Source organism: Orycteropus afer, unplaced genomic scaffold (genome assembly GCF_000298275.1).
Source record: "Orycteropus afer afer isolate SDZICR_OR568_19922 unplaced genomic scaffold, OryAfe1.0 scaffold00168, whole genome shotgun sequence".
Taxonomy (NCBI): domain Eukaryota; kingdom Metazoa; phylum Chordata; class Mammalia; order Tubulidentata; family Orycteropodidae; genus Orycteropus; species Orycteropus afer.
In genome coordinates this window covers 2,413,831-2,437,128 of record NW_006921755.1, presented here as the reverse complement: position 1 = coordinate 2,437,128, position 23,298 = coordinate 2,413,831, and the positions used below count along the sequence as shown (strand labels likewise).

Sequence of the window (23,298 nt, the reverse complement as noted above, 5' to 3'; positions counted from 1 at the left end):
TCTGCCAACAGGCTATTATGACTTTAATACCTAAATCTCACTAGTAAAAGATTTTGCTGTTTTGAACTTCTATCACTCTTTGAACATTTTAAATGAACACAGCTATCTGTAGTCCCCTCTACCTCAAGCTTTCTGTTCTGTGCCACCAAGTTGATTCTGACTCAGCAACCTTACACATTGGAGTAAAACTGCCTCATAAGGTTTCCGAAGCTGGAATCTTTATGGAAACAGACTTCTTCATCTTTCTTCAGCAGAGCAGTTGGTGAGTTGGAACCCCTGACCTGTCAGTTAGCAGCTGAATGCTTATTCATTATGTCACTGGGGCTCTCATTTAAAGTTCAACAGATAGTATTTAAACTAGGCAGATTTGTTGAGTCCTAAAACCAGTTCCATTATTTTTTTTTTCCCCTCACAGTGATTACTAATAATTAATTAAAACTAATTCCCAAAGATGCATTTCACAGGCCAGGCACTGTGTTTTTCTGGTTAAGGTTGTTAAGGTTAAGAGACAGAAAGCCCAGCATTGTCAATCATTACATTAAAATGACAAAATCAACTCTGGAAAGTGAATTTTCTTAAAAATTAGCATCTACCATAACCAGCTGTAGAGTCAACTCTGATTCAAGGCGACCCCTGTATGTCAGAGTAAAACTGAGCTCCAGAGGGTTTCTCAATGGCTGAATTTTCAGAAGGAGATCACTAGGCCTTTCTGCCAATGTGTCTCTGGGTGGACTCAAACCTCCAGCCTTTCGGTTAGTAGTTGAGTACATTAACTGTTTGCACGACCCAGGAACTCCAAACAATTATACATGCATATATATATGTGTGTGTGTGTGTGTGTGTGTGTGTGTGTATATATATATATATATATATAAAACAATATCAAACTCACAACCATCAAGTTGATGCCGACTTGTAGCAACCACCACTGGGTTTCCTAGGTGGTAAATCTTTATGGAAGTAGATTGCCCCATCTTTCTTCCACAGAGCAGCTGGTGTGTTTGAAGTACCAACCTTCTGATTAGCAGTCAAATACCTTAGGCACTGCCCCACCAGAGCTCCTAACAGTTAGCATAGAGGAATGAAAAAAAACATCTACAAAACAGTAGCTATTTGAAGTTGATGGGATATTTTGGCTATGGGTATAATATTTAGTTTATTTAAAAGCATATTAAAAAAACCCCACCAAGTTTCAATGGATGGTTTTATATTATGTTAAACCCTAGTGTATCAGCCACGCGGACTTGTCAGCTTGGTTGTTTAATCTACATTTCCCAGGCTCCAGTGCTGTGCGTCTCCTAGACTATGAGCACCAAAGACTGATGCTACACACCCTTTTATTCCCATCACTTAGCACTTGATAGATTCTCAGTGTTTGTTGAATGAAAGAATGGACTTTTGCCTCCTTTCCACAACTCTAAAACATGCCAAGATGGCAGGGGTCTCAACTTTCAAGGAAGAATGGATTTGAATGTTAGCCAATATGTTCTGGAAAACTTTTGGCATAATGCTAGATCTAGGAGTGGTCAGGCAAGGAATTTATTATTTTGCCCCATTTTGAGGAAATTCTCACAAAGAGATTAGCTTTATCCCAATTGTGCCTTCACAGACATATGTACACACCTCATTGCAGCTACAGGAATCCCTGGAACTCAAGGGCAGAACTTCTAGACAATGCATTTTTTCTTTCATCTACCTGTTTCTGAGAAAACTTCTTTACCAAAGAGCCCCTCTTATGCATGGTCCAAATTTAGCCCTTACCAGGTAGATAGTTGTCTGGGTTTCAGTGAAATGCTCTGAACTACCCCAGAAGACTGACGTTCAGAGAGGAAATGCAGTCTCATGGAATGCAATTATCTAAGTAGCTGGACTTTAACTTTTTTTGTTTTCAGAGTAACACTCATCAGTCAGTGCTTATATATCCTAAAAAATTGCAGAATTTATAATTTTAGAAATCTGAAATCAAATTAGCAATATGATCTCAGTGGCTGGGTCACTTCTCCTGTAAAGATTTTTATCTGATTATAAAACAAACAGCCTACTTCTTCAAGGCATATTAGTGCCATGAAATCATGTTCCACCTTTGCCCTCTTTCACCATATCAGCAGGAGCTTAGAGTCTGGTATCAGAGAAAGCATGACAGAGAGGTAATTTCTGCCAATGACCTTCTGGCCTTCCCACAGGAGATGGCTAGTTAATTTTTTCTGGGCATTGAGGTTGAGTTTTGTTGGTGCTTTTGATTCTCTTAGTGGGTTTGCATGCTTTTTGGTGAATCTGAAACCTTTAGGGAAATGGTCTTAGAGACCCTGACCTTTGCTGGATCATAAGTTATGGTTTGGAGAAAGTGATATCTTGGTGAGTGAAGAGATGCCTATGTCATCTCCATAGTTTATTTATGTGGGATTTTGGGATAAATGTTGCTTGCTGAGGAAGTGCCAACTCTTGCCTGCCCACCTCAGCCCAGGAGAGCAGCTCTCAGCCTGACATGCTGGGAACACAGCTTCGCCCTTGTGGTCTCGGTTGGTTGAGATGCTGCCTGTGTACACCCCCACCTGCTTTGGCACTTCTCCCAGAGGAGCTGCAGCCTCAGTGTGGCCCAGGAAGTCTGCTCCTTCCTTCTTGGTGTCTCAATAAGAAGCAGAAAGATTCAACCAGCAAAGTAAAGACCTAGGAAATGTTTGCTACCATCAGCTCTAATGGCTGCACCTAAGATAGAATTTCTTGCTCCCAGTTTTTCATGAGGGAACTAGTTATGGAACCGAGGGTAAACCTTTTGACCCAACTATCTTGAAGAGCAAAAGTAGCAAATGACAGGCTATGACAGGGACTGACTTTGGGGGAGGTTGCGTTTGTGAAATGAGAGCTAAAAAAGTTTTCACACTCTAGCCCACAGAATAAATTACTGAAAATAAATCATCATCATCGCCACAATCTTGTATGTTTACTCCTATTCTGGAGAGTAATCTAACTCATCATTTGCAATCAGGGCCTCTGAGTTCTGTCTGTGCTTGCTTTTGCTCCTCGCTTTGCTGCTTGTCCGGGTATTTGCCTTAGCATCTGGCATCTGTTGGTAAGAGAAGCCTTTGTCTTCTGCCGGCCTGCTCCAGTCCTCCTGGCTCTCACCCTCTGTGGCGTAGGAGAAACCCTCGTCCACTGAGAAGGGGTCATCCACGTCGTAGCGCTGGTATGTGCTTTGATGCAGGGCCTCCTCTCGTGCACTGATTTCCAGGGTACTGTTCCAGATGCCATACCCAAAATAAATGAGCATACCTGCAGGGAGGAAGGGCATAGGTGAATGAACAGGTGCTTTGGGCTCCTTGGATCTAGCAATGGCCCAAGGTCAATGGTTAAACCGGAGCTGGCGTGGATGTGCTTCCTTTGGTCTACATAGTGTTTGGAAAGATGCTAATGAGGTGCCATTTAAAAGTAGGGAGATCTTGTATTAAACAAGCAGACCAAAAAAGACCTAAAAAGTCAGAACGTCTGACAACATAGCACCCACATTCCTATATCACATTTATCAGGTAGACATGAGAGCAGCTACCTCATTAGAAGGATATGCACTCTTTAGGTCACCTCAGTCCTTGCCTCCCCTGTCGTTATCCACTTTGCTACATTTGTGCAGCGACAGGCTGGAGTTTGCATTTTTTTACCAGTTGCTGTAGAGCTGACTTCTGCTCAAGGAGACCCCATGTGTGTCAGAGCAGAACTGTGCTTCCTAGGGTTTCAGTCACTGATATTTTGGAAGTAGAGACCCAAGCACAGGTGTATTTTTGAAACTTTGGCCTTCCTTCTGAGGCAATTCTGGGCAGATTTGAACCACCAACCTTTTGGTTAGCAGCCAAGAATATTAACTGTCTGCACTACCCAGGACTGCTTGCTTTTCTACCCTGGGTTAAATATTCATGGATCAGCAACAGTGTATTCTCAATGTTCTCATGAATATCATTGTTCCCTGCCTCCATTTAGGAACCCCATCTTTTGTTTTGCCACACATATGTTGTCTTATAATTTACCTTGCTCATCACTTAGCAACACACATATGCTATCTTATAATTTATTTTGCCACTTTCCACTCACCAACCAGAAAAACAAAATAAAAAAAAACCCAGACTCACTGACTCACTGCCATAGAGTAGATTCCAACTCATAGCAACACCCGTTGGGTTTCCAAGTCTGAAAATCTTTATGGAAGCAGACTGCTTCATCTTTCTTCTGCAGAACAACTGGTGGGTTTGAACCACTGATCTTTTGGTTAGCAGCCAAATGCCTTAACCACTGAATCACCAGACCTCCTCCACTCACCAAAGGCATAATGTGTTTCTGCCACTCTGAGCTGCCTGCTTTCTTCTGGGGGCTCACAGAGTGTCTAGTGCATGCCACTGTCATGGCTCTTAGCACCTCTGTCCTATGATGATCTGTTTACCTGCCTGTCTCTGCCATTCATTAAATAACTCTGCAGAAAACTGGTGCTTAATTAATGTTTGTTGAATGAATGAATGAGAACTTTTGATGAACATGAAGAGGACAATGTAACTTTTCCATGTCGATGTCATTCTAAACAAAGAAACTTGACACTCTAATTAATATGTAGTTTTATTATGGATTAATGTTTCATTTCTATTAGTTTTCTTAAATAGCTCCATTTTCTACCTTGAAGAGCTCACAAAGTTCCAGTGTCTGGAAAGCTGAGAAGCATGGCTTTGGAAGGTGATAAAGGCATGTTGATTCAGAGTGTGAACTCTGGGTTCAAATCCTGTCTCCATCCGTAGTATCTGTGTAACCCTGGACCAGTTATTTACCCTCCCTGGGCTTCAGTTTTTCCCCCCTGTAAATTCATGAAAGTTACAGTACTTTAACTGGGCTATTGTGAGAATGAAATAAGATAAGTTGTTCTCAACCCTAGCTGCACTTAAGCATCACTTGGGGAATATTTGAACAACTTTGATACTCAAGTCTCATTCCTACAGATTCTGATTTAATTGGTCTGCTGTGAGGCCCAAGCATAGGTGTATTTTTGAAACTTCACAGGAGATTCCAATGGTCAGCTAAGGCTGGGAACCCCTGAGATAAGGAACAGAAAGTACCTGATTCACATGCTCAGCTACCACCTGGGGTGATGCTATGACTTGGTCACCAAGCCGGGTCCATTCAGTTAGGCAACCTCCTTCCGTGCCCCTGACACTCTCTTCCGAGGGGTATCAGTTTCTGACTTGGCTAAACCTGCAGGCATCTGCTGGGCTGTTTGCTTAGAACCAGAAGTTCAGCCTGCTTGGCTGCTCTGGTGTTTGAGAAACCCTGCTTGCTTTTGAATTTGAAGTGTGTCTTTTGAAGCTTGGATTTCTCCCTTGTTGTCTCAAATGACTTTCCCCCCCTGCCCCCCAGTGAAATCAACTTTCCAGGAGCCAAAGTAAGCAGACGGTTATAGTCCTAATTGGTAAGAAATCTTAGAGTTAATCATTTGCAGCTGTAGCTATTACTTCTCAAATGGTGACTTCATCTTTTTGAGCCTTTATTCTTTCTTCTCTGGGGGTGGAGGATGGCCATGGGGGGGTGTCATTATTATCCTTGTATAGAACAAGGCATCAAATTAAGGGCTTTTCTTGGAGAATGCAACTGTCTGAAGCTTGTTGGGGGACCTGAGAATGAATTACAGGTGGCCAAAGGGATCTGCAGACACACACTTGATTTTGTCCCGTTTTGTCTTTCTGTGATCTTTTGTCCTAGACATCCAGGTGGTGCCAAGTCTTGAGTCTGACTCCTGCTTAGAATCTATTATGCCAGTACTTTCTTCTTGGATCCTCTTCTCTGATCGTACTTATCGATGGGTTATTGCTCTATTGAATGTAATGCCATATTTTCCTCCACCCTTTGTTTCTAACTTTCCTCCTCTGCCACCACATAGGTCATTGCTCAAGCTCTGCTGTGACATCTATTCTAACAGACTTTCCCTGTGCTCACCAGGTATTGGGATGTCAGGTAGATTCAAAGTTATGGGAATTCTCCAAAAACCTTGGTGTGATTGCTCATAGAGACATGGATGTTCAGAGCTGGAAAAGGCTGTGTAGATGATCCATCTATTCTAATACCTTCATTATACAGAAATAAAAACAGAGTTTGGGAAACATTATGTGACTGCCTGAATCAGAACAGCAGAACAGCATTCTGTATGGATAGAGGAAAATTTCTTCCTGATCTAATCCTCCCCCCCCTTCCCACCCCTTGCAGGCTGGTTTATAACCCAAACCAAACCTACTGCCATTGAGTCAATTCTGACTCATAGTGGCCCTGAAGGACAGAGAAGTAGTGCCCCACAGGGTTTCCAAGGCTGTAAATCTTTATGGGAGCAGACTGCCACATCTCTCTCCCAGTGAGCACTTGTGGGTTTGAACCACTGACCTTTCAGTTAGCAGCTGAGTGCACCACCAGAACTCTTTGGCTGGTTTATTGTTGTTGTTATTTGCCATAGAGTCGGCCCGACTCCTAGCGACCCCTCCTTGGGTTTCCGAGGCAGTTATCACTACGGAAGTAGGATTGCCCAACCTTCCACTCCTCTACTTCCGTAGTGATAACTGCCTCGGAAACCCAAGGAGGGGTCGCTAGGAGTCGGGCCGACTCTATGGCAAATAACAACAATAAACCAGCCAAAGAGTTCTGGTGGTGCACTCAGCTGCTAACTGAAAGGTCAGTGGTGCAAACCCACAAGTGCTCACTGGGAGAGAGATGTGGCAGTCTGCTCCCATAAAGATTTACAGCCTTGGAAACCCTGTGGGGCACTACTGGTTTATAGACTATGCTTATTGCAGTAAATATTTAGTGAAAGGTTAAGCCTGCATTTGTTCTTTGGGACTAGCCAGGTCTGGAATGAGCACTTCTGTGTATGTGAGTGTGTGTGTGTACATACATGTGTGCACAGACTATGATTACTTTGGGAAAGCAACCCATGGAAACCTGCCACATAAATATTTATAGGCCTTTTAATGTTTGCTCTGAGCCCCCTGCAGTTTCAAAGGTGTGCCACTTAGTCTTCAAATAATATATTTCAAACATGAGTGCTGTGAACCAAGAAGCAATTGTGTGCATGCAGGCTGATGGAATGAATAGCCAGCCCTGGCAAAGGCCTTCTGTTAGGTGCTATCATTCAGTTGCACATTTATTCTTCTTGTGGCCTTTGAGTCAACCCAGGAAAAGTGGTGTGGGGCACAGGAGGATTGGAGAAAAGGAAAAGTGGAGGGGGACAAAGAAACAGAGGGTAACAACTGAAGGGAGAAAGAGAGAGAGGAGAAACATGTACTACCATCTGTCACACATAAACAAGGGCTTTGTGTCGGGGGAGTAAACAGAGCTGCTAAAAGCCTCCTGTGTAGATGCAGGGTGTTTTTTTTCTTCTCTTTTTTTTCAGTTGGTTGAGAGAACTAAGCATGAAGTAGTTTCTGGAAAATCTGTGGGAACTCTGGGAATCCTGAATCATCTAAACTAAGCTTCATGGAACACCTCTACGGGTTGGGTCCTAAAATAATGCATCATTTATGTTGCATTTTTCCTCCAAGGGGCTCAAAATATTATACAAATGCTATCTTGCTTATGCTCCTCTTAGCCCATTTGGATGGGAGTGTGTGTGCATGTGCACATGGGTTATGACTATGTCCATTTCACAGAAGGAAACTGGGCACAGAAAATATAAGGGATTGTTCATGGCAACGCAGATGGTGGTTGGACTGAGAATCTTCGTCTCTCTACACCCTAATCCAGGGTGCTCCCACCTCTGTTACTGCTCATCTATGAGGAATGGCTATGAGGTATGTTGTTGTTGTTGTTGTTATTTGCCATCGAGTCGGCCCTGACTCATAGCGACCCCTCCTTGGGTTTCCGAGGAAGTATCACTACGGAAGTAGGATTGCCCAACGTTCCTTCCGAGGAGTGGCTGGTGGGTTTGAACCGCCAACCTTCTGGTTAGAAGTCAAGTGCCTTAGGCACTATGCTATGAGGTATAGACTGATTGAAAACATTTTGCTTAACTTTTTATTTTGATTCGAACATACATAAAAGTGGACTCAAAACAAAACAAAACAAAAACACTCACTGCCATCGAGTCAGCCCTGACTCATAGCAACCCCTCCTTGGGTTTCTGAGGTGATATCACTATGGAAGTAGATTGCCCAACCTTCCTTCCGAGGAGTGGCTGGTGGGTTTGAACCGCCAGCCTTCTGGTTAGCAGTCAAGTGCTTTAGGCACTATGCTACCAGAGCTCAGGCACACACACACACACACACACATATATACACTCTTTATATTAGGAGCTCTGGTAATATAGTGCTTTGTGTCTTTGTGTACTTCTGTAGTGATACCATCTCGGAAATCCAAGGAGGGGTCGCTATGAGTTGGGGCTGACTCGATGGCACATAACAACAACATATATAAAAATACAGAACTTTTTGACATTATCTCCTATGGAAGAGGAAGAAGAAAGGCCAAAGGCAGGGATCCCTGGCTATCCCAATACATGACATGCTCCCTACGACCTCCTCTGAAATTTATGGGTCACCAGAGTGAGGATCATCTTCTTCTTAGGAGAAAGGAAGGACCACAGCCTCCCATCTCATGCTTAGAAGAAAATACAGCCACCTTGGAGTCCATTCAACTCCAGGGGGCATTTTCAAGTAAACAAATGAAGTTGAGTTGTACCATTTGGAAGATGGGTAGGAAACATGGGATCAGTAGCGACACATGGGAAGCCCCATCTCAAGGCCTGTGCTTCTCCCCTCCACTTCCACTGGTGTATTTGCCCCAGGAGAGTGAGGGGGATTTCCCAAACTAAAGGTCTGGACAAGGGGTGAGAGGGAAGGAAGGCGCTTTGCCTCAGGTGGCTCCCCCTCAGCCTCTAGCCGTAGATAATGCTGACAGCTGGGATTCCTAAAACCAGGAACTCATGGCTCTTAGGAAGAGCAACTTCAATACAAGAAAAATATGCAAAAGAAAAAAATTAAATAACTCAATCCAAGCATACAAGATTAATATTCTGTCAGAGCAAGAACACTTTGTTTTGGATTTCTCCCCTTCTCTCCCACCCTTCACCTCTGGAATATTCCATCTGCTCAAGTACCCAAGATAAGAGTTACACAGACCAGGACAGAGGACGGGGAAGGATGAAAAAAAAATAAAAGGGAAGGAAGTCACTACAAAATAAAATAAAAATAAAAATAGGTGCAAAATTGATTACCTCAGTCCTCCTGTGTGTACCTTTGGGAGAACAGTATAATGAACCACCACACCCTCACCACTCAGTTTTCCCTCAGCAGTCACTCCCCTACCCCCCTTAGATTATTTTGAAAAGAATCTCTTCTATCATGTTTCATCTGTAAATATTTCATCTAAAATATCTGAAATTTGTTGTTGTTGTTGTTAGTTGTCATCAGGTTGATGCTGACTCATGGTGACCCTGTGTCTACAGAGGGAAAGTGCTCCGTAGGGTTTTCAAGGCTGTGAGACTTTTTTTTCCCCTGGAAGCAGACAGGCCTTATTTTCAGTGCTCTTCTGGGTGGCTTTGAACCACCAACCTTTCAGTTAGTAATCCAGAGCTTGACTACTTGTGCCACCAGTCAGAGTCCCTGGGTGGCACACATGATTAAGTGCTGGACTGCTAACTGAAAGGTTGGCTATTTGAGCCCAGAAACACCTCAGAAGACAGTTCTGGGGACGTGCTTCTGAAAGATCATAGCCTTGAGACTCTATGGAGTGGCTCTACTCTGCACAAGTGGGTCACCATGAGGCAGATGTGACTTGAGGATAATCAACAAGTTTCTAAAATAAAGACTCCTTTAAAAAATATAGTCTTATCGTATCTAAAGATTAGCAGTCATTCCTCAATGCCATGTGATATCCAGCCTGTATTAAAATTTTCCTGAATTATTACACAAGTGGGGAAAATCTTCAAAGCGACCACCTTAGGAAGCTATTATACATTTGAAATCGTTTTTTTGGTGTCCTTATTAAAGATTGTCATTGGGACTCACATCATATTCTTTTGTCAACACTTACAGATGGTCAGGTTTTATGTTTTAAGGGTATATTTGATTCTGGCGTAAGCGGAAAGTCATTTGGAACTAAGCCTCAAGAATAAGATGGCTAATTAATAAATAATATTATTTATTCTACTTGGATATTTAATTCTGTTGCTCCTTAAATACTTAGTTCCATTGCATTGTAACTACACATTGTGTATCTGTATTGAATTAATTATACATCAGCGTAATACTAAAAATCAGAAGGGAATGAGCTTTTGTGCTGCAGCAGGGGCTTGGAGGACTCCTGCTGGGCCATGCTGGAGTGGTGAGGAGTGAGGGACCCTCAGGCATAGGGAGCCTGATGTGGCCAGGGCAGCAGAGGACACTTGGTGTGTGTGTGGGGGGTAGAGTCAGGGCAATGGCCCATTAGCGGCAGGCACAAAAGCATCTCACTATTCCAACTACAGATGTGGCTATACAGGTCACACGGCTAAATGCCAGCCCTGGTCAAAGGGGATGGCAGTGAGTCCTGTGAAATGCTGTTCTCAGTAAGGGAAATGTTCAAAAGGGGAGGATTTTTGCTACTTTTCCAGACAGAAATCCCATGGTGGAGGATGTGCTTATGAGCAGTTCAGGCTGGACAGGATGAAGAATCATGCCATCAGCACTTGAATGGGCTCTCTTTATGTCATAAAACACCTTGTGATTGTAAAGTCTTTTATAAAAAGACATGTTCTTCTCATCCATCCTCCCAGAGAACTGAAGGACTGTGCAGTAAAGTCATGATTGAAATGGCACAGGAACTCTTGTCTCTGGACTCTAAACTGAAGGCAGTTCCCATTGTACCCAGGGGTCCCCAATGAAGGTTCAGAAATCCTAAATCTGCTTCTGCCCACAGCATCAGCTGATGAAACACCTACTACTCACTCTTCCTTGAAAATTAAGCAGATGACCTTAAACCTAGATGTGACAAGGTGGGGAGAGGTGGGTGTGTGGATCATATGGGAGTAAAATAAAAAACAACTCTGAAAAGAGACTGGGTGACCTGTGGATAAACAAAAGCAGATTTCCAATCCACAGGCACAGACTTAGGTTGAGGAGCAGAGTGCTAATCTCTAGGGTCCTCCTGAGTTTCCTGTCCTCTGTGTACAGTGCCAAGCTCGGGCTGAGGGACATGGCCCCTAACCTCGCGGGTGGAGCTGCCTCTTCCTGGGGCGCGCTTTCTAGCAGGAAGCCCTGCCTGGTGCAGATAACTGAGGTACTTTGTTATGTCCGGAGGCCTTTTTTGTTTTTATTACTCTGGGATCAAGTTTCCAAAACAGACATTTGCCAATGCAGAAATGAAGTCTGGATGGTAATGAGAAGGTGTCCTCCCCACCCACAGCATTACCACCAAGTCCCACTGTTGCTGATTATTATTATTTTAAATATCACCATAAGCCTATTGACTATAATAACAATAAGGTTCGTTTAATATGGTGTGTCCAGGAAGAGAAGGTTTAGGATGGAAGGTGGGGAGGTTCTCTCTCTGGCCCTGCAACTGATCTAATGTGAAGTCACTTCAGCTTATTGCCTCAGTTTCCCAACTGTAGAATGGAGTTGGGGGACATTATTTCATTTGAGAGATAAAATGGCCATGGGATATAATTCAATCTTACTAAAAAGTATTTTTTAAAAATTAGTAATCTGAGCCATTAATTCTGCTTTTAATTCAACAGACACTGAACAGGAATGTGTCTAAGTGTCTATCAAAAATACGTATGTAATGTTCAGAGCATTTGTAACAGCCCTAACCTGGAAACAATCCAAATGTCCATGCACAATAGAATGGCACATCAATTATGGCATATTAATGCAGTGGAATGCCAGGCAGCAATGAGGATGAACAAAGACTACCAGCAACAACATGGATGGATTTTACAAATATTAAGAAATTAAGCAGCCAAACCATTGCAGTTGAGTTACTTCTGACTCATGGCAACCCCACGTGTTACAGAGGAGAACTGCTCCATATGATTTTCTTGGCTATAATCTTTATGGAAGCAGATTGCCAGGTCTTTCTTTAATGGTGCCACTAGGTGGGTCTGAAATGTCACCCTTTACGTTAGTAGTTGAGTGCAAACATTGAGTGAAAGAAGCCAAGAGTCCACTCTTTTACAGCTCCGGGTGCACTGCACACATCAGTTCTGTAGCCTTCCCTTCTGCAATGGCCCCTTCTCCCTTAATTCTTGTGGCTCAGAGGAGCACCAACATTTCAGCTGCCACTGGGTGTAGAGCCTGGCTATTGCCCTACCCCTTCCCACCCATATGTCTCTCATGTCCAGCGAAGCAAGCCTCTGCCATCCTCTCTCCTAACTGCCTCCTTCTTGAAATTGTTCTGGCCCTGTTGCCGTCCTCATCATCATCCTGGCCTGCATGATCTTTGTTGCTGTTCTGAGCATGCTTTTGATGTTGAAGGTGCCAATTTTTTTTCTCCTCTGCCTAAAAAGAGAACTTCAAGATGGCCCACATCACTAACACTTTGTTTTGTGCACTCTCACTTCCTACTCTGCTACCCTTTTCCGTCTCTCTGTTTTTCTTCATCACAATGGCTGCTTTGGGTCAATTTCCAGTAGTCCCAATAGAGACTATAAGATATGCCTTTGCTTTGGGATATTTATGTTGTAGTTTAGATTCATGAAGTCCATTTTCCAAATCACAAGTCCTGTCTATTCTCTAGATCTACAGACAAGTATTCCATTTACTTGAGGGACCAAAAAAGTTGTAAATGAAAACGTGTCAGCACCTGGGTAAGGCTGTTGGCTAGCTGGTCTACCAGATGATTAATTTATGATAAAGGGCCACAGGGAACAGCAGACCTGAAATATGCCCTGGAAAACACCATCTTATAGTGTTCTCATTGAGTCCCTGCTGGTTTCATGTTCCCAGAGTGCCTCCCTGCCCAACCCCTGGAGATGTTCTTTTGTACAACTGTAGCAGCTAAGAGAAAAGAAGTAAGAAGGATCCTTTGTACTCACTTTGGTAAGATTAATAGACATTTTATATTTATATTCTTTCTCTTGTTTGAAGGCAAAGAAACAAATGCTGAGTAATCTTGTAGCAACTTGTGCTTAGTTTTACTTTCTGAGTTGTATTCTTTTGAAGGTCAAAGCTTAGCAAAACATTGTTACAAAAATGCTGTAATTAAGACTCATATAGAGAAGGTTGGGTAAAAAATGTGCCTAAGAAGACTATCAAGTTATGACTCAGACTAACCATATAAATCTTTTTAAAAAGTAGCTGATACTTCATAAAAAGCTCAATTTAAAAATAGCTCTACTGTTCTTGCCATGAAAGTTATCCTATGCCTTGAGAGAGTAAGCTGAAAAATCTGACATTTTGAAAGCCCAGAGGTTGGCTGCAGTGTGCCATCAAGTAGGTTCCAACTTATAGCAACACTGCAGTACTGAGGAGAGCTGCTCCATAGAGTTCTCTAGGCTGCAATCTTTATGGAAGCAGGTCGCCAGGTCTTTTCTTCTAAGGAACTGCTGGTGGATTCGAACCTCTAGAAATATAAAAACAAACCAAACCAAATTCACTGTCATCAAGCCGGTTCTGACTCATAGCAACCCCACTAGGTTTCCAAGGCTATAAATCTTTACGGAAGTGGACTGCCTCATTTTTCTTCCACAGAACAACTGGTGGATTTGAACCACCAACCTTTTGGCTAGTAGCCAAATACCTTAACCACTACACCACCAGAGTTCCTTAGAAATGTAAAAGTGGGGTATTTATTCTATAAAATCATTAAATATTCTGTAAGTCATTTTGGAGTTGTGGGATGGATATATTTATGCAAAAATTATTTTTGAAAAACATAGAGTTTTAATAATTCAATTGTCTGCCCTGCTTGCCAACCACCTGTCTATCAGTTTGTTCTACTGTGGTGGCCTGCATGCTGCTGTGATGCCAGGGGTTAAGCCACCAGTGTTTCAAATACCAACAGTGTCACCCATGGTGGACAGGTTTCAGTGGAGTTTCTGGACTAAAACAGACTGGGAAGAGGGACCTGATGATCTACTTCAGAAAAAAGTGACCAGTGTAAACCTTAGGAACAGCAGTGGAACACTGTCTGATATAGTGCTGGAAGATGAGCCTCTAGTTTGGAAGGCATTCAAAATACAACTGGGTAAGTCTTGCCTCCTCAAAGTAGAGTCAATGACAGGGATGGAGTAAAGCTTTCAGGACCTTCATTTACTGATATGATTCAACTCAAAATGAGAAGAAATAGCTACAAGCATCCATTAATAATTGGAACATGGAATGTAAAAAGTGTGAATATGGGAGAATTGGAAGTCATCAAAAATGAAAAAAGAACACTTGAAGATAGATATTCTTAGCATTAGTGAGATGAAATGAACTGGGATGGGATATTTTGAATCAGATAATCTTGTGGTCTACTATGCTGGGAAAGATAAATTGAAGAGGATTGGTGTTATATTCATCATCAAAAAATATTTCAAGATCTATCCCAAAGTACAATGGTGTTGTTGTTATGTGCCATGAGTCAGATCCAACTCATAGCGACCCCTCCTTGGGTTTCCAAGGCGGTATCACTATGGAAGTAGATTGCCCAACCTTCCTTCCAAGGAGTGGCTGGTGGGTTTGAACCGCCAGCCTTCTGGTTAGCGGTCAAGTGCCTTAGGCACTACACTACCAGAGCTCTCACACACCTACAAAGAAGACCAGTTAATATTCAAATTTACACATCAACCACTAAGGCCAAAGATGAAGGAATTAGAGATTTTTTACCAACTTCTGCAGCCTGATATTGATAAAATATTTAATCAAGATGGGTTAATAATTATTGGTGAGTGGAATGGGAAATTTAGAAACAAAGAAGGATTGGAAGTTGGAAAATATGACCTTCCTGATAGGAATGACTTGGGAGATTGCATGAAAGAATTTTGCACAACCAATGACTTATTCATTGGAAATATCTTTTTTCAACAACATAAATGGCCACTAAGCACATGGCCCTCGCCAAATGGAATATACACAAAGTCAATTACTTCCATGCAAAGAGATAATGAAGAAGCTTGATGTCATCAACCAGAACAAGGCCAGGGGCTGACTGTGGAACAGAGCATCAATTGCTCATATGCAAGGTCAAGCTGAGAATGAAGAAAGTTAAAAGAAGTCCATGAGAGCCATAGTACATACAACCTGAGTATATCCCACCTGAATTTAGAGGCCATCTGAAGAATAGATTTGATGCAATGAACACCAATGACTGAAGACCAGATGAATTGTGGGATGACATTAAGAACATCATATATGAAAAAAAAAAAAAGGTCATTAAAAAGACAGAAAAGGAAGAAAAGACCAAAATAGATGTCAGAAGAGATTCTGAAACTTGCTCTTGAATACAGAGTAGGTAAAGTGAACAGAAGAAAGGATGAGTAAAAGAGGTGAACAGAATACTTCAAATGGTGGATTGAGAAGACAAAGTAAAGTATTATAATGAAAGGTGCAAAGGCCTAGAGTTAGAAAACCAAAAGGGAAGAACACAGTCGACATTTTCTCAAGCTGAAAGAACTGAAGTAAAAATTGAAGTCTCAAGCTCTGATACTGAAGGGCTTTATAGGTAAAATATTGAAAGGTACAGGAAGCATCAAAAGAAGATTGAGTCATTGTACCAAAAAGAATTGGTTGACAGTCAACCATTTCAGGAGGTAGCATATAATCAAGAATTGATGGTATTGAAGGAAGAAGTCCAAGCTGCACTGAAGGCATTGGTGAAAAACAAGGCACCAGGAATTATGGAATACCAATTGGGATCTTTCACCAAATGGAAGCAATGCTGGAAGCACTCACTCATCTTAGCCAAGAAATCTGGAAGACAGTTAGTTACCTGGCCAACTGACTGAAAGAGATCTATATTGTACTCATGCCTATTCCAAAGAAAGGTGATTCAATAGTATGTGGAAATTATTGAACAATATCATTAAACCTGACTTGCAATTTTGCTGAAGATAATTCAAAAACGGTTGCAGCAGTATATCAACAGGGAACTACCAGAAATTCAAGCTGGATTTAGAAAAGGATGTGGGATGAGGGATATCATTGCTGATGTCAGATCTTAGTTGACAGCAAAGAATACCAGAGATGTTTACCTGTGTTTTATTGACTATGCAATGGCATTTGACTGTGGTATTCATAAAAACTATGGATAACATTTCAAAGAATGGGAATTCCCAAACACTTAATTGTGCTCAAGAGGAACCTGTATATAGGTCAAGAGGCAGTGGTACAAAAGAACGAGGGGATACTGCATGATTTAAAATGAGGAAAGGTATATGTCACAGTTGTATCCTTTGACCATACTTATTCAATCTGTATGCTGCAGAAATAATCTGAGAAGCTGGACTATATGAAGAAAAATGTGGCATCAGGATTGGAGGAAGAATCATTAATAACCTGTGATATGCAGATGATGTAACCTTGCTTGCTGAAAGTGAAGAGGACTTGAAGAGGATTTACTGATGAAAATCAAAGACTACAGCCTTAAGTATGGATTACACCTCAACCCAAAGAAAACAAAAATCCTCACAACTAGACCAATAAGCAATATCATGATAAACAGAAAATATTGAAGTTTTCAAGGATCTCATTTTTTCTTGGATCCACAATCAATACCCAGGGAAACAGCAGTCAAGAAATCAAATGATGTACTGTATAGGTAAATCTGCTGCAAAAGACCTCCTCAAGGTGTTAAAAAGCAAAATGTCACTTTGAGGACTAAGGTGTTGCTGACCCAAGCCATGGTATTTTTAATCATCTCATATGCATATGAAAGCTGGACAGTGAAGACCAAAGAAGAATTGATGCACTTGAATTATGGTGTTGGCAAAGAACATTGACTATACCATGTATCATAAGAATGAACAAATCCATCTTGGAAGAAGTAGAGCCATAATGCTCCTCAAAAGTGAGCATAGAGAAACTTCGTTTAATGTACTTTGGACATGTTATCAGGAGGACCAGTCCCTGGAAAAGGGCATGATACTTGGTAAAGCAGAGGGTCAGCAAAAAACAAAAGACCCTCAGTGAGATGGACTGACACAGTGGCTGCAAAAATGGGCTCAAACAGCAATGCCTGTGAGGATGGCACAGGACTGGGCAGTGTCTTTTCTATTGTACATAGGGTCACTATGAATCACAATCGACTTGATGGCATCTAACAATAACCACAACAGCCCTGCTTGTTCTTCTCTTCTTATGCTCCTGCTTAAATTTGTGAATCAATTATCCATCAGAATCATCTGGAGGGTTTTTTACAACCTAAATTGACCTTAGACACTGATTTGGTAAGTCTAGGATGGGATCTAAAAATTTCATTGCTAATAGTTCTCAGGTGATTCTTATCTGGGGACCATACGTCAAGAACCACTGATCTAAATCATTGTAAACCTGGTTGCACATTGAAATTACCTAGGCAGGAAGGTTTCAAAAACACCCAATGCCTTGCCACACCAGGTCAATTGAATAAAAAATCCGCTGATTTTCTGGCCCTCGGGTATAGTATGTTTCAGAAGCAACCCGGGTGATTCAAATGTGTAGCAAGGGCTGAGAAACTGGGCATTGGGGTGAAACTTATACTCTTTGTCAGCTTGCGCAGATCAGGATACCAAAGCAGTCAGCAGCAGCGGTCAGATATGCTAGCCATCCTTTCCAAATGTAGTTTGGGGGCTGCACATTGAAATCACTTGAGGGCTTGTTAAATTGCAGGCCCCTGTGCCCTCTGCTCTGGACAGCCCCTGGTGTAGGGTGGCACCTCTTTTGCCAGAGAGTGGCAATTTCTGGAGGGCAGTTTGGAGTCTGTGCTATCTGCAAGGCTATAAAAAGCTCTCAGGGAGTTGCCTACTGCCTGGGAGGGCAGCCTCCATCAGAACAGGTTTGGTATGTAAGAGCTAGTTTGTCCACACTGGGGGACAAGAAATCATTTTAGGTTTTCAGAAGAATGACAGGAAATATATTTTTTATATTGATTCCTCCAACATTTTCTTATTTGCTACAAATAGCGACCAGTTCCAGGTTGGACCCTGGGTGATGCAAATAGTTAAGCACTTGGCTACTAACCCAAAGTTTGGAAGTTGGAGTCCACCCACTAGGTACCTGGGAAGAAAGGGGTGGAGACCTATTTCTGATAAATCAGCCATTGCAAACCCTATGGACATACAGAGGGTCACCATGACTTGGAATTGACTCTATGACAAATGGCTTTTGGTTTTACAGATGAGTAAATTGAGGCCCAAAGAAGTTAAGTAACTTTCTTAAGGTTTAAGACAAGGAGGTGGCAGAACTGTGACTTGAACCTGGGAGCTGCTTGACTCCAGAGGTGAAGGCCCCTGCCACCTCCTCACTTTTGAAAAATGCCTCTGGTGCTACACACAGGATAGAGGCTACATAGTTTGCAGGGCCCAGTGGAAAATGAAAATGTGGGCCTCCTTGGTGAAAATATTAAGAATTTCAAGATGCCAACAGCACAGTATAAAACCAAGCATGGGGCCCTTCTATACCTGAAGCCCTGTGTAGCTGTCTAGGTTGTGCACACATGAAGACAGCCTGATGTTATGCGTTAATTCCCACAAACTACATATCAAACACTCTGATCAAATATGAAAGTCTGCTCAGAAGCACTTGGGGGAGTGGTAGGAGCCCCATGTCTGAACAGGGGAATTCTGGATTCTACTGATAGCTCTGTGACTAATTTCCCATTGACCTTAAGCATGTATTTAACATTTTGGAACTTCATTTTACTTATCTGTAAAATTTAGAGAGAGAGAAGAGTGGGGGGTGGTAGACCATGTCAGTGTCTCCTGAACTTTAGTTATTTGTGTATCAAAAAATCCCAAACTCACTGCCATAAAGTTGATTTTGACTCCCAGTGACTCTATAGGACAGAGTAGAAATGCCCCACAGAATTTCCAAGGCTATAAATCTTTACAGAAGCAGAGTGCCTCATCTTTCTCCCATGGAGTGGCTGGTGGGTTTGAACCACCAACTTTTTGGTTAGCAATTGAATGTCTGAACTACCAAGCCACCATAGCTCCTAAGATTTTAGTATAATGGCTACAATCATTGAATTTGGACCCACGCTACCTGAGTTCTAATCTTGGCTCTGCTATACTGTAGCTATGTGATCTTGGGCAAGTTACTTAAACTTTCTGTGTCTTAGTTTCCTCATCTGTGAAATGGGAATTATTGTGAGAGTTAGATGAATTAATATAAATAAAGTCTTTGGAATGATGACTGACATGTGGCAAGTGCTATAAAAGTATTAGTTATTACTACAAATTATATGGCATGGATACTAATATTAATGTTTTTTCTTTAATTTAGCTCATGTTTAAAATTTAAAAATCACCAATAGTCTCTTTATAAGCATGTACAGTCTGGAGAAATCACAGATTGATGTATGAATTATGTTCTTTTCTAATATGTGTGAAAATAAATAATAACTATATGCTATTATAATCACTTATATATCAGTTTGTTGTACTGTAGTGGCTCATTAAAAAGACAGGAAAGAAAGAAAAGACCATAAGGGACATCAGAAGAGACTCTGAAACTTACTCATGTACCTAGAGTAGCAAAAACAAATGGAAGAAATGATGACGCAAAAGAGCTGAACAGAAGATTTCAAAGGGTGGCTTGAGAAGACAAAGTATAATAATGAAATATAGAAAGCACCCAGAGTTAGAAAACCAAAAGGGAAGAACATGCTCAGCATTTCTCAAGTTGAAAGAATTTAAGAAAAAATTCAAATTTTGAATTGTAAAATTCAAACATTCTAAGGGCAAAATAGGAGCTCTGGTAGCTTAGTGCCTTAGGCACCTGACTGCTAACCAGAAGGCTGGTGGTTCAAACTCACCAGCCACTCCTCGGAAGGAAGTTTGGGCAATCTACTTCTGTAGTAATACTGCCTCAGCAACCCAAGGAGGGGTCACTATGAGTCGGGTCCAAACTCGACGGCACATAACAACAACAACATGGGCAAAATAGTCAACATTGCAGGAAGTATCAAAAGAAGATAGGAGGAATACACAGAGTCACTGCACTAAAAAGAATCATTTGACATTCAACCATCTCAGGAGGTAGCAAATGATCAAGAACCAATGGTATTGAAGAAAGATGTCCAAGCTTTACTGAAGGCACTGGTGAAAAACAAGTCTCCAGGAACTGATGGAATATCCATTGAGATATTTCAAAAAATGGATGCAGTGTTGGAAGTGCTTACTTGTTCATGCCAAGATATTTGGAAAATAGCTACTTGGCCAATCAACGAGAAGAGATCCATATTGTATTTGTGCCCATTCCAAAGAAAAGTTATCCAACAGAATGCAGAAATTATAAAACAATAACATTAATATCACTTGCAAGTAAAATTTTGCAAAAGATAATTCAAAACAAGGAACTACAGGAAATTCAGAAGAAATCATGGAATAAAGGATATCAGATGGATCTTGGCTGAAAGAAGAGAACATCTGAAAGACATTTACCTGTGTTTTTATTGACAAAGACATTTGACTGTGTGGATCACCACAAATTATGGATAACATTGTGAAGAATGGGAATTCTAGAATACTTAATTTTGATCATGCAGAACCTGTACATAGACAAAGAGGCAGTGTTTCAAAAGAACAAAGAGATACTTTGTGGCTCAAAATCAGGAAAGGTATATGTCATGGTTGCATCTTTTCACCATACTTATTCAATATGTATGCTGAGGAAATAATCTAAGAAGCTGGACTATATGAAGAAGAACATGAAATCAAGATTGGAAAAAGATTCATTGACGACCTGCAATATGCAGATGATGTAACCTCGCTTGCTAAAAGTGAAGAGGACTTGAAGAGGACTTACTGAAGAAAATCAAAGACCCAGCCTTCAGTGTGGATTACACCTCAACATAAAGTAGATAAAAATCCTCACAACTGGACCAATAAGCAACATCATGATAAGTGGAGAAAAGATTGAAGTAGTCAGGGATTTCATTTTACTTGGATCCACAATCAACACCCATGGAAGCAGCAGTCAAGAAATCAGACAACGTATTGCACTGAGCAAACCTGCTGCAAAAGACCTCTTTAAAGTGTCAAGGAACAAAGATGTCACTTTGAAGACTAAAGTGCACCTTAATGCGCTGACCAAGTCACGGTATTTTCAGTTGCCTCATATGCATGTGAAAGCTGGACAATGAATAAGGAAGACTGAAGAAGAGTTGATGCCTTTGAATTGTGGTGTTGGTGAAGAATACTGAAAAATACCATGGACTGGCAGAAGAATGAACAAATCTGTCCTGGAGGAAGTGCAGCTGGAATGCTCCTTGGAAGTGAGAATGGCCAGATTTCATCCTACCTACTTTGGTCTTGTTGTCAGAAGGGCCAGTTCCTGGAGAAGATATCATGCTTGGTAAAGTAGAGGGTCAGTGAAAAAGTGGAAGACCCTCAAGGAGATGTATTGACACAGTGGCTACAATAATGGGCTTAGCATGACAAGGATTGTGAGGATGGTGCAGGCCTGGGAAGTATTTTGTTCTGTTGTACATAGGGTCACTATGAGTTGGAGTTAACTCACTGGCACCTAACAGCAAGAACATATGCATGTAAAAGCTGGACAATGAATAAGGAAGAGCAAAGAAGAATTGACACACAACAATTATTATGTTAGCAAGGAATATTAAATATGCCATACACTGCCAGAAGAAAAAACATATCTCTCTTGGAAAAAGTACAACTAGAATGCTCCTTAGAAGTGAGGATGGTGAGACTTTGTCTTGGGTATTTTGGACAATATCAGGAGGGACCAGTCCCTGGACAAGTACATCATTTTTGGTAAAGTAGAGGGTCAGCAAAAAAGAAGAAGACTCTCAACAAGACAGATTGACATAGTGGCTGCAACAATGGGCTCAAATATAACAGTGATTGAGAGGCTAGTGAGGACCAGTCAGTATTTTCTTCTGTTGTACATAAGGTTGTTATGAGTCAGAACTGACTTAATAGCAAATAACAACAACACAGGATGTTAAAGAAAGGTCATTCATATACTGTCTAAAATCAGCCCATGTATCAACAATGGATGGGCACCACGGTGTGGATAACATTGTACTAGATGACACTGAAGGCCCTTCCAGTTTTACTAGTGTATCAATGCATGAATAAATCCTTGTGTATCTGTATGTATATCTTCATTAATTCGACATTTATTCGACCAATGTGTTTTGACCTGCTTTGGTCACTTCTACCCACAGTAGAATATTTTCACTGGTTAGCTACATATTCCAGTGGAAGAATGCTTAAATAGAGAAGAGAGTTTATAAATAAATCATACCAATGTTTAAAAATTGATGAGTCAGTGGGGTCCTCTCCAGAAATCCCTCTGAAGGCTAAGAAGGGATGAAGCTTACAGTAGTGAAAAATTGGGACAACATGGTTGCAGGAAGGCACAGGATGGACTTCAGAGGTGTGAAATCCACTGAAAGGCACATGCTTTTTCCTTTGATCACTATGGCTTTTCCTGCTTCTCTCTATCTAAATCTTACTTCATAGGCCCAGTTCAAATACTATGTCCTCTAAGTCCTCTCTTGCTCTTCTGCCTGAAAATTTCTTTTCTCTCCTTTGAAGAATGCTTAATAGTCACTTGACAAGTATTTATTGAGCACATGCTATGTTCTAGGCACTGACAACATAAGGTTGAACAGCCATATCCCTCACTTTAAGGAGTGGAGGGGCTGTTAAACAACACATATATATTTCCAGTACTTCTTGTGAAGGAAGGCACTATTTATTACATTACTTTCCTATTCCTCTCAGCTGGTGGTGTAGTGCCTAAGGCATTTGACTGCTAATCAGAAGGCTGGCAGTTCAAACCCACCAGCCACTCCTCACGAAGATTGGGCAATCTACTTCCATAGAGATACTGCCTTGGAAACCCAAGGAGGGGTTGCTATGAGTCAAATTGACTTGATGGCAGTGAGTTTGGTTTTTTTGTTTTGATTATTCCTCAAAGCACCTAGAGTCTTCGAGAGCTAAGTGTTTGTTATCAAGTTTGCCAAATTGTATAAACCAAAACTTTTCACTGCCATCGAGTCAGTTCTGACTCATAGCAACTCCTCCTTGGGTTTCTGAGGTGGTATCTCTACAGAATTAGATTGCCCAGTCTTCCTTCCAAAGAGTGGCTAGTGAGTTTGAATTGCCAGCCTTCTGATTAGCAGTTATATGCCTTAGGCACTACACCACCAGAGCTCCTG

The 23,298-nt window shown here is 41.5% G+C and overlaps 1 protein-coding gene across 1 annotated transcript in view; it reads right to left on the bottom strand.

Annotated features, from left to right (window-relative positions):
- Positions 1-2,947: 2,947 nt before the first annotated feature.
- Positions 2,948-23,298, bottom strand: part of SLC7A14 (solute carrier family 7 member 14) — an 83,679-nt gene continuing 63,328 nt past the window's right edge. Inside the window, exon 7 of the mRNA XM_007946622.2 lies at positions 2,948-3,270. Coding sequence (XP_007944813.2) covers positions 2,948-3,270 — 323 coding nt within the window. The remainder of the gene's footprint in view (positions 3,271-23,298) is intronic.